The 12,844-nt window shown below is 37.0% G+C and overlaps 1 protein-coding gene across 1 annotated transcript in view; it reads left to right on the plus strand.

Annotated features, from left to right (window-relative positions):
- The window catches only part of LOC129216189 (IDLSRF-like peptide), a 74,469-nt gene extending 64,122 nt beyond the window's left edge, over positions 1 to 10,347 (plus strand). The window contains exons 2-4 of the mRNA XM_054850370.1: positions 1,925 to 2,065; positions 3,568 to 3,720; positions 5,694 to 10,347. Coding sequence (XP_054706345.1) covers positions 1,925 to 2,065; positions 3,568 to 3,720; positions 5,694 to 5,887 — 488 coding nt within the window. The 3' untranslated portion in view covers positions 5,888 to 10,347. The remainder of the gene's footprint in view (positions 1 to 1,924; positions 2,066 to 3,567; positions 3,721 to 5,693) is intronic.
- The last annotated feature ends 2,497 nt before the right edge of the window (positions 10,348 to 12,844 follow it).

Below are 12,844 nucleotides of genomic sequence, written 5' to 3' on the forward strand. Positions count from 1 at the left end.
CATGTTTTCATAAAACATTGAAACTTTGTTTTTTCCTTTGTTGGTGGGGTTCGGGATGACAACCCCAATTACCGCCCCGGGTGTTACCCGTGCTATGTACGCCACTGGTTTCACTGTATATATATATATATATATATATATATATATATATATATATGTAACGAATAAATAAATGCCTTTGTGCTGAAGATTCAAAAAATCAGTAATCCAACGTCATAAAGCACAAAAAGTGCAAAATATTGCAGACACGTGTTTTGGTGTTACAAGGAACACCTTTTTCAATGCAAAGAAGTGTGAGCTTTTGGATGAAGAAGAAGGCATTGCCTTTCCTTATTGCACTTGAATGTGTGCACTTTGTTTCTCAAACCACATCTTAATGGTACTCAAGTTCATCCCATGTTCCAACCAGCATGGATTACAGAAGTTAAGCTACTTGGTTACTTCGCACTTTCAGATCTTCAATGCCAGCAACACAATTTGACAATAATGAATACAAAAAAAAAAAAAATAAAAAAATTAATTTGAATTTTGTCATCTTGAATTCAAATTATGTGTTTCGCAATCACGAGTGTGTGTGTATATGTAAGCGTGTGTGTTTGTGTGTGGGGGATATGTGTGTGTGTGTAGGCATGTGTGTTTGTGTCTGTGTGCAGGCAAAAGTGTGTGGGTAGTTGTGTGTATGTGTGTAGGTGTGTGTGGGGAGTATGTGTATGTGTGTGTAGGCATATGCGTTTGTGTCTGTGTGCAGGCATGAGTGTGTGGGTAGTTGTGTGTATGTGAGTGTGTTTGTGTGTGTATGTGTTTGTGTATGTGTTTGTGTATGTGTGTAGGTGTATGTATGTGTGTAGGTGTATATATGTATATGTGTGTAGGTGCGTGTAAGTATGCGTGTAAGTGTAGGATATTGACGAAACCTGGAGATGGTTTTCGCTATAGGTGCAGTATCGTGAGGACCCGGTCGACGGTGATGCTGCGGGGGGTGCTAGTAGGAAAAATCAAAGGAACGTCAAAAACTGTCAAATGAAAGCAATAAGCAATCGTGATTGCTCAAAAAAAAAATCGTGATACTGTGAAGTACCATAGCGCAAACCGCATATTGATTCTACAATTTGTTGCTTTTCTAGAAGTTTTTAAAATGTGTCAAGGAGTTTTCGGACACCCTGTATATTAAGGATGCAGTGAATTAACTTTTCTAGGGCTGGTATGTCAAGTGAAAAGTCGTTTTTTTTCTGACTAGGTTGCGACCGGTAGGGGGGATATAAGTGGGGTTAAACATCCCCCTTGTTCTTAAGCTATATTGCCTCTCTTATGTGCCTGGTACATCGAAAAAAGGGGGGGGGGTAAGGAGGTGCGTCGGGAGGTAGGTAGTTTGGCGGTCCAATTCGTCATTTTATTTATTTATTTAATCATATATATATATATATATATATATATATATATATATATATATATATATATATATATATATATTTTTTTTTTTTTGAGTTTAATTTTTTACACTAAGTTTAATAGAATTTTTATGTTTAGTTATTTCTGTTTTTAACTCTCGGGACGCAACAAAAGTCCTTCGCAAGGTCAAACCAAACTGCAATTGCTAAAAAGAAAGAAGGAGAAATTTAAGGAAGTTAAACTCACGGCTTCTTAAGTTTCCTGGAGAAATTTGTCCCGACCCACAGGCCGAATTGTTCAGTATCGCTGATCGTCTTTAAATTTGCTTGAGAATTTTTTACCGGATTCCTGAGATTGGTCAAATATACAAATTGAAAATTATAGAGTAGCCTCGGAAAAGTTCACACCTGGCTTGAATGGAAAGTGATTATTCTGATAAATGACAAAATTCTAGTAATAAAGTAAAGAAAAAAGAATGTCAGTTTCAGCAACAGCATCAACAAGTCAGTAACTTATCTTTTTTTCTCTGTTTTAGTGGACCTGGAACGCTGCCATCCGACTCAGCCGTTCCGCTGTCCGGGCGATAAGACCATCTGCATATCAATCCAATACCTGTGCGACGGAGCTCCGGACTGTCCGGATGGATACGACGAAGATCTCAGACTCTGCACGGCCGGTGAGTGCAGTGTATTTCTATCAATTCACTTCCTGTTTAGAAAAAAAAATCTCCTCGTAACTGTCTAACTGTTTGGAGTTATGAATGAAGTTTGGGACCCTCAACCGGAAAATATTTCAAAATTGACGTCAAAAATCATATTTTTTTTTTTTTTTTTTTTTTTTTTTTTTGTAACGTTAAGGGAAAAGGGACTTGGAGTTCCCTACCGAGTTGTTGAAATTTAAAGTTAATCACAGGCTGCGCAGCTTTCTGGACCTTAGAGAATCGGAGGGTCTTTCCTGAAATTTTCCGAAATTCAATTTTTAAAAACTCATTTTTCTATCTACGTACCTTTCGTACCCCTACGAACGTACGTACTATCTATATACCTTTGAGTATCTTTGGTGACGTTAACAGAAAGAGGAAATATCTGGTTCCTCCCCAGAAATTTTTCGAAACTGAGTTTTGAAAAAAGCAATTACAGTATAACTTCATTTTAACGATACCCGATTTAACGATTTCCTCAATTTAATGATACATTTCACTGTTCCTTGTTTGACTGTTTAAAATGTCACGCTCTTCGATTTAACGATATCCTTGATTTAACGATAACTTTTTCCATTACCTTGACAATCGTTAATTAGAGGTTATACTGTATTTAGCTATCTTCGTGGACATTAGGGATGGGAGCTGGATTCGGAGATTCCGTTTAGAAAATTTTCAAAAATGAAATATTTAAGAGGCAGTTTTAGATTTGTCTTTACTTTCTTGAATTTACTGGATCAAGCAGTTTTACACTGAAACCATAAACACGCAATTTTATGCTATTTTGGTAACGATAGAAATAATGGGAGGAAGTTCAGCCTCTTTTTTGTTCTTTTTTTTTTCTCCAAAACTGAAGTTAGCCTTAAATTAGCTTTAGGAAGGAGTTGAGGGCTCTCCCGAGAAAATTTGTAAAAACAAAACGACACTGAAGTCTTAAAAATACAACTGTAGGCCATCTTTGGTTACGTTACCGGATGCTCTTATGCAACCAAAAGTTAAGTTATGTGATCATCTTCCGGATATATTTTATTCTTTTCCGGAAATTTTTCGACATTGAGGATCTAAAACCCTAAGTTTAAGATATATCTGGAGAAGTAACTAGAAGGAGAGGAAAATTCGAAGGATCTCCCACCTAAAAATCCATTTGAAACTACCTAGCGTTACACTATCCACGGCGGAGAGGAGATTTCTTTTCGGAAGCTGCTACGCTTCCTGCCGGAAACAGCCTGAAATTTAATTCCTAAACACACCATTTTACGCTATGTGACTAAGTTAAGGGAGGTCATAGCATTTCTCGTCACACTTACATATGCAGCCATTTGTGGTCATTCATAAACATTTTGATAAAAACACCAGCAGTGAGAGTAATTTATGCTCTAACTTCATGATAATTGCCAGAAATTTCATTTATTTTCGTACATCTAATGTGGTTAATAGCATTCTGAACTATTCTCCTCCATTTTTGTTCCCTATTACAGCCAAGAGGCCCCCGGTGGAGGAGACGGCCAACTTTTTGCAGGCTCTGTTGGCGAATCATGGACCCAACTACCTGGAGAAGCTGTTCGGCGCCAAGGCCCGGGATGCCCTTAAACCACTAGGCGGAGTGCAGAAGGTTGCTGTAGCGCTATCAGGTGAGTTTATGTGTACATGTAATAAATTTTAAAAATTCCTCCACCGTCAAACAAAAAAAAAATACTAACCCTAATTCTTTATCTATCGTAACACATAACTATTTCAAAGTTATGATTTCGCAAGTTTTATTGTGTTAAGGTTTACAGCTTGATCCGCTGAAAAAAAGGCTTCAGCGGGAAAAAAAAAATACTTTTGTACAAACCACAAAAGCTAACAAAAGCCCGGTTAAGAGACAATTTTTCGTTATACGCATGTCATGACCCATTTTTAACCGATTTCAAAAAGGAGGCGGTTATCAGTTCATACCGTATGTTTTTTTTTTTTTTTTTTTTTTTTTTTTTTTTTTTTTTGGGTCCACTCACAGCGTCCCACCTAGGGAACCGATTTTGATGATTCTTTTTTAATGGATAAGGGATGGCTCAACTTAGGTCCCATTACTTTGTTCGACCATATTTGTTTTTTAGAAAAAAGGTTATGGTCAAAAAACAATAAATTTCATGCAATTTCCTTATTAAACGATTAAATATGAAACCTATTGTTACAAAAGTTTGATGCCATACAACAGTAATATTAATTGCCGTGATAATTTTGAATGAAGGCTTCTCTGAGCAAGCATCAAGTTTTTCAGTGTCATTGCTCTATAGTGACGGTAAACCTAACCTGGAAGCGAGATAATGCTATGATTAAGATCTGCTTAACTTTCACAATGCTACCAGGTTAGGTTTGCCTCAACTATAGTAGTATTTTTATCGTTATCATCTATACCCATAACAGATGATCTGGGCTAAGTAAAGAGATACAGGATTGCATCACAAGCAACTTGTATGCTGTGAAATGTAAATTAGTTAAGGAAAACGTAATATTTAAATGGTTACAATTACATTAACACATAAATGAAATCCAGAGATGAACAAAGATAAATTTTTAGTGCCAATCGCTTAAAGTTTAAGTCGCGTTCATAGTTTTTTTTAGTATGGAGCATTTTTATGAAAAAAAATAAGATGTAGTTTCGTGATGGTAACTTCTTACTATTTCTGAAATACATTTACACTAAAAAGAATAAACTAAAAAATTTTTGAAAAAAAAAATAGAACCGACATCAAAATTGCTCTAAAAAGTGAGAACTAATTTTATTCTTTAAACACCAACGATAATACTTTTAAACATAATTTTTGAAGTTGGCGCAAAAACGATAGATAACATCATCGTTCAAGTTTAAAATTTTATGTTTTGGTTTTAAGTAAAGCAGTCCATTAAATAAGACTAAAATAACAGTTACATTGAACTAAAAAAAAATCCATCAGACAAATGAACTAAACCATTAAATGGATAAACTTTCGACTGAAATTTCGGATGTGATAAAATGTCTAATGTAACTGTTGGCTCTATTTTAGTTTGATGTACTTTTGATTCTTCCTCTATGTTATATTTTCATTTTAAATTCGTTTTTAAGACTACTTTTGAATATTGGTTAGATCTGCTTTAGCCATTCAATTTCAGCAACATATTCACAAACCCAAAAAGAGCCGAGAGTACAGCCAATGAACTGTAACTACCTAAGAATTTGAGGAGGGAGGAAAAGGGGGAGGAATAATATATTTATGGGTTAATATGTGTATCGACTACCGGGCCACTCTGTATATGTATCCGGCATCAGTCGACTCGGCCGCATGTCCTGTCTAGTAGTCAGAAAAGTCTGACTGCGACAGGGAGGTCAGGGTTCGAATCCCGGCTCCGGCATTTACGTACATTCTCTCTCCTGTCCTTGTCCTTTCTTCGCGTGAATGTGTTATTGTGCTGTGAATGCCTGCCCTATAAATGGATCCTTATGGCATGTGTGTACTGTAGAAGTCGGACTTCACACCAAATTACGGTACAGTTGGAAAAGTGAAGCAGCGCAGCCCAAATTTCCAGCCTAGCTGGCACACAACAACAACAGTCGAATCTAATCCGAAACTGGTTTCTTTTGCAGAGAGCGAGACCCTGGACGATTTCGGCAAGGCCCTACACCTGATGCGCTCGGACCTGGAGCATCTTCGAAACGTGTTCATGGCCGTCGAGACTGGCGACATGAGCCTCCTCAAGTCCCTAGGAATCCGGGACTCCGAGTTGGCCGACGTCAAGTTCTTCCTCGACAAGCTAGTCAGCACCGGCTTCATGGACTAACATCGAATCTCTCTCTTCATATTATCTCTCTCTATCTCTTCCCGCCTTACTACGTATCGTCTGCCGTCGTCTGCGATCGTGTAGCATTTCCCATCCTCTTTCGGAGAGTTCCGTTAAAACTTTGTCCAGGACTAGACCATTAAAAAGAAAATTCGTTCGTCAGACAGTAGCGCTGAAATAAATGTCGCCCCAGAAAGTTAACCATTAGCGTGTATCGTAACAATATGTTTAGAATATTATCATAAAAAACGCTGGAGAGACAAGATTACAGAAACTCGTTCTGGTATCGAAGAAAACCAACCACTTAGCATTCTTAGTTACAGCATTAGGCAATTCTGATCCATACTTAAGTTTTTTGACTCTTTACAAGCTTCTAATAACACTCAAGAAGGCAAGCACAAACATCGTTTTTTACGAGCACTGAGGAGCTTATTCTCCTTGTTTTCAATGTCATCGTTCTTGTTCCTCAGATCCCCTATTTGTTCTCCTCAGACACTCGTGTCCCAACCAAATTCATTTCTCGTCCACTTGCAGCGAAAGCCACCCTGGAAATGCTACACATCGCAGTATGATGCATCGTTCCAACATTGCATGAGAGATCCCAAAACGAAGGGAATCGCATAACGCTGTCCCGACACTTTTTCAGTTGCCCACTTTCGCTCCTTAAACAGATAGAGCTATAGCGAGTGTTCTCGAAGGCATGTGCGAATACTCGAACGAACAACATATCCTGTTAGATTCTATTTTTTAAATTCTTTGCTCTTGGTCGGGCACAGGAATCATACATATCATCTATTACGAATACATATCTATATGAGTACTTAAATATATATACACAAATATATACATCTATATACATATATATATACATTCTGCATGTTGAGAGGATCTGCAGGATCATATGACCAACGAAGCTCAGAGAAGGCAGCAAGTCTGCATTGTATTTCTTAATTTGAAGGAACAAAACAAAAAAAAAAAATTCGAGTCGGTTTCTTTATTGGCGTCAATAGATAATAAAAATTATTTAATGACTGCAGACGTACTGGTAGGGATCTTTTCAGAAATGTTCTATTCCTGAGATTAATGGTAAAGTTGAGCGAACAAAATATACATTTAACAGTATAAAATCCAGACGATACATTTTACGAAGCATTTTAAAATTAAATCTGTTTTCAGTTAGGTATTAAAAAAAGATTTGAAAACGAAAAAGAAAAAAGTCAAGCAAATTAAACTTAAGACAGCTATCTCAGCAGTGACTCAGCGGAGCAGCAGGAATGTATTCATGAATCGCTCGCTCGGTAAGTCTTTGCTGAATTTGTCCATAGAATGTTTAAAAGACAGTGAGTGACATCCTGTGTCGAGAGAGGGTCCAGTGGCCTTAGTAAAATATAAAAAAAAAAGACTCCGTCTTTTTATAGTTTTCTACGAGAGAGACGCACAATTTCGAGGGAACAGCTCAGTTAAGGGCTGGACCACAGACTCGGATTATTTTTCAAATATGGAGACCTATTTTCTTGCTGTGGAAATGTGTCTACGCTAGTGAAAACAAACTATACTTATTACACGACAAAGAATCAAAAATAATAATTTTTTCATGGAACCTCTTGATTTTTGTTGTAGATCCTATTGTTAAATTTTCAATCGTAAATTTCTATTAAAAAAATAGGTAATCAGGTTTTAAAGATTCTGGAACATTCCAAAAGCAATAATTGAAATCAGACTCTTAGTAACGAATTCAACAAAAAAAAAAAAAAAAAAAAAAACAGCATAAATATTATAACTTTGTGCTTTCAAAGCAACTGCAAAATAACAGCAAATGTTCCGAAGTCATTCGACAACAGACGATCGGAAAATGATCCGTCTCTGTAGTTGGTCCATGGCAGGCCCAGAGATAGAAAGAATTATTCGTCCACTTGAACAAGAAAACGTAAAAACTGCAGTAGATGCATACAACACTAAAGAAGTTTAAGAAACCCTTTCATTCCATCCAAATTTGCTGCATTTTAAATGTTTGATTCGAGTTGCGCCATATGTCTTGTCTCTGGAGGAAAATTGAGAGTAAAAGATATTCAGAAAAGTTTTTTCTTTTTTCTTTCTTGATATTTTGGGGGATCACATTGTCGGAGTTAGAGCAGCCATGTGCATGTTTGAGAGAAGAAAATATTTTCGGAAATCCGTAAACACGTCGTCTGAAATTGGGTTTACTTACTCAAAGTAACGCAACTCAACAGACAGAGTTTTTATTAACTTACTCAATCTCTTCTGTCTTGTAACTCACGCCTCACGCTAGTCAATACCACGAGTAGATATAAAATACTCTCTTGCGTGCGGAAAGTTCGTGATTAAGGAAGGACTTCAAGTTTGGGGAATTTCAAATTAATCAATGTTGGAAAACGAATGATCAATTTACTCAACACGATCGTCGTTATGATGACCAAAACAAAATGGAGGCCTGAGATTCTTTAAAGAAACATTAAGTTCCTAATAATACTCTATGTTAATAATATTACATTAATAAAATTACCATATAAAGAACATATATGTGTTTAAAAAACCAAATGAAATATAGGGTTGGGAATCGGCGGAATGTTCATTGTTCTAAAGTTGAGGAAGTCCCTAACATTGAACCTGTTAAGAGACTGACTGTTCTGTTGAAGTATTCAAACGTTATACAGTGAAACCTGTGTAAGTTGACCACTTGCGGTGCAGTACTTTGGTGGTCAACTTAGACAGGTGGTCAACTTATAAAGGGTGGTACTGATTTTTTTTTTTTTTTTGTCATTTCTTGCATCATGTATTCGTTTTTTGACAAATTCACACTTACTCTCTCTATTCAACCCACTTTCATTTTTTAACATTACTTTGAAACAATAATTAAAAATGTTATTCAAATATTTTTCATTTTTACTAAATTTGACACTAGTTTTAAAAATTCCATGTGTGTCAACTAATTTTTTCTTGCTTTCCACTTTTTCAATTAATTTTAATATTTCATATTTTTTACTTACCTCAAGTTCAACTAACTTTCCTTTTGAAGCCATTTTGTGTAACTCTTATAACACAAAGAGCAACAAGCTGGACTCTCATAGTTCGTAAAGGCTATTGAAAATGAAAAGGTTCTTTCTCTTAATTTCTTGCACCAGAAATAAATAACTTAACTCTTAAGCACAATTTCAGTGTTGCCACAAAATATTGCAAGTGGAAGAAAAGACTCAGTACTTTTCTACTGACGCCTTTTTTCATTGAACAGAGTACAAAAGGTTATCTCAAATAGAACAAAAGAAAAACAGCTTTAAACACTATGTCATGCTTGAAAACGTTCGACCGAGAAATGCGGAGCAAGATAACTTTTTTGCGGAGCTACGGAGTTAAGCTATTTTAGCGGAGCAGTTGGTAATCCTGCATCAAAGCATTAAAATTATTCATGGAATGCTTTAAAAATAATAAATAAAAATAAAATAAAATAATTTGTTTTATTAAGTTTTAAAAAATAAACCAAGTAGTCAACTTACAAAGGGTTTTTTACAATGCTCCAAACCAAATTTGGTGCTCATTAGTGGTCAAGATAGACAGATGGTCAATTTAGAGAGGTGGTCAAGTTACAGAGGTTTTCCTTCATTATATAAGATAGGACTAATTCCGTTCCCTACAAAAGCGGTCAACCTAGGCAGGTGGTCAACTTACAAGGGTGGTCAACGTTACAGGTTTTACTGTACTACCTGCGCAGAAATAGTTTTAAGACTCAGACAGCAACGCAGACTGCAGATGCGCCCTTGTTTGGTGTGTATACAAAAACGCGCAAAAGTGAGTCACATTTAACATCTCATTATATAAGAGAAGGTTGAATTGAAGAGAATGGGACTCGTGTGCTACTGGTACTACTAGTAGGAATATTAAGTCCCACTAGCAACCAATAAGGACGGAAATAGGAAGTTTTACAGCTGTGTGTGTGTGATAAGGTAGCATTGGTAATTATATAGTCGCTTCGCGTGATTATACTATTAAAGTTCCTGGCACTAGCTGTAGTTACAGCAAGGTATACAGTTTATCGAGACTTCTCTAATTTAGAATTCAAAAAACTCAAATGTTGATTAGAGTACAGTGTAACGCTCCATCATACTTTAACATAGTTGAATATTCATGAGACATGCGTATCTCGTTGAAAGTACAAAAGCGACTAACAAACATAAACGCAAAGAAACATTTTGGATCAAAATGCAGACGGGACAAAGTGGGCGTGGGGTGTCTCCCCCCAAATGCTCTAATCTTTATGTTCCACCAATGGGATGAGCTGGCGCAACCGGATTTCTGCTTCGATATTCGCACATTCCTGGAGACTCACTGTCCTTTTAGTTAGTCAAGAGTCAAGTAGTGTCTGCGAAACGGGATGCTCTCACGAGAAGACTTTACAATGTATGAATTTCGAAGAGGCAATATTAAATAAAGAGTTTTATCTGTTATCAGTGAGATCTTTGTGGTTTTTTCGTATATTCTACTCGCATACATCCACTAATAACAAGATTGGAAGAGAAACATTTAAAAAAATCGACGCATTTTCGTCACAAATAGGAATATTGACAGAGTTTTTTTTATCTCCCAACAAGGAGTGAAAACACATCATAACTCACTTTCGAGAAGTGAATTTCAGTTAAAAGCAGTAAAGTACGAGCACAGTAGTAATCATAAAAGAAACTGCCAGGGAAAAAAAATGACGAATGTTTTTTTACAGTTCAAAAGTTTGTTACGGCAGTACTACAGGAGGGCCGACGAGAGGCCATGTCAGCCTAGTCGAAAACGAGGAGCCCGGCCATTTTTTTTTGGAAAGAGGGACTGGCTCAGAACCGGAGCAGCATAAAGTTACACTGTTTTATAGAGTGGGGGGGGGGGTCCGACGATAAAACTGACAAGGGGGCCGCCTTTGCTCTCGGCGACGCTGACTGCCAGCTATGTTTTGCATCGATGTCTTGATGTCTGGGGCACAGTCTGAACCCATCCCTTCACGTACACAAGGATCGCCTCAGCTACGTTTTTAGGACTTTAATTACAGAAAAATATCCGGGAACCACATCCCTTTCCTTAACATCACGAAAAATGGCCTAGAATTTCGGATTTAGGACTCCAATTTCGAGGAGAGTCCTTAAGCAGCCCTTTCCTGATTGTTCTTGGAGATAACGCTTTTAATTTTATTTTCTGGACTTCAACTTCTGAAAAATTCGAGGGCCGAACCATCCTTTCCCTTAACATCATAAAAGATTATTTACAATTACCTTTTCTTGGATTGAAATTTCCAAAATTTTAAGGGCAAAGCCTTGAATCCCATCCCTTTCTGTAACGACATCAAAGACTGCGGTTTAGAACATCAATTTCAAAAAATGCTGTGGTAGAGCATCGAACAACAAGGGCTACCGAGAGCCAAGACGGGACATAAAACTCATAATACTCCGATTCCAAGCCAGGCTCCTCTAGTTCTCGACTAGGCTGAGATGATCTCTTGCCGGTTCTGCGAATCACATCCCGATTCTTAACGTCATCAAAGATGACTTGAATTTACGTTTTCATTACTTCAGTTTCTAAAAATTTCCGAGTGAGTCTCGAACTACGTTTCTCTCCTAAATGTTATCAAAGATGGACTGAAATAGTTTTTCTGAACTTCAATTTCATAAAAATTTACCGAGAGCAGCAAACTCCATTCTAACGTAATCAGAGATGGTCAACAATTGTGTTTTTTCACTTCAATTTCGTAGAAATTCTCTTTAAAGTTCATGGATTCCATCTCTCCCTTTGACACCATCAAAGACGGCTCATAATTATACATATATGGGTCATTCTTCAAAAAGTGTAACTTTTCTGTCGCACGCCCTTTACTGTAAAACTTTTAAGGAACAATTCATTTAACAATGCTTTTTAATTTCACCAAAAAATATATCTATTTAAACCTGCCAACAATTTTTTAATAATAATTTATATTTTAATATATTTTTGGTTCACAACATGCGAATTCTCATCTCCGTGGCATGTCACACACCTAGTCTGACTGTTTATGTTGCTTAATAACTTGTTTAATTAAAAGTATATAGTAATTTATTATTCCTTTCACAAGTGTCTCAAATACTAATTGTTTAAGTATATTTAATTGTTAATGTGTTTTAGTACGATTAGTTATCACGTCACACAATAAATTCTCACCTCCGTTACCTAAACACAAAATGCAATTTCTCATTAACACGTGACAGTAATGAAATCACATTTTATGAAAGGGAAGAAGGGTAGTCTCCATCTCCCCCCCCCCCTTAAACACGCCCTTCACCCTTTCTAATGCTCAAAGGGGATTCCTAGAACAAAAGGTCAAGTGGGCTGTGGGCGTTACACAGAGTCTGCAGTCGGGCCGTGGTGGCCTGATTGGTAGGCTTGGCATTGGATTTGTAACCAGAGGTTCCTAGCCGGTCGAAGATCTACCGTCTTCATTAATGGTAACTGGGAGAAATTAAATATACTCACGGTCAGAAAGACCTCCGAGTGAAACAATACCTCTGGGAGTGCTGGACCAGGGATTGCTCGGCTTCTGGTCTGATCAAAGCACAGAGCCGTCTTCAGAGTCCCATCTAACTGGTCAAACCATAAATAGAGGCAGGTACAGGGGACTCTGGAGTGTGAAATGAAGTGTGAAGATAGTCTGCAGTCAGTGATTACATGATCGTCCTGTCCTATTAATTATATTTGTGCTCTCTTGCGTATGCCACATTCTATGCCACCGAACCATGGACCTTTGTAATGCTAACCCAGTGCTTTAACCACTGAACCAAAAGGACCTCAAGGTTCGGGGGCAAAGTTAGGTTATGTGCTCTCTGATATATGCCACATATTAATTTCATAATTGATAACAGTTTTTTTTTCTTAAAAAAATTGTATTGAACCTCCTTTGAATTTCTTTACAACTGGTAAAGATGTACGTAATGA

This window comes from Uloborus diversus, chromosome 2, assembly GCF_026930045.1.
Source record: "Uloborus diversus isolate 005 chromosome 2, Udiv.v.3.1, whole genome shotgun sequence".
Taxonomy (NCBI): Eukaryota; Metazoa; Arthropoda; class Arachnida; order Araneae; family Uloboridae; genus Uloborus; species Uloborus diversus.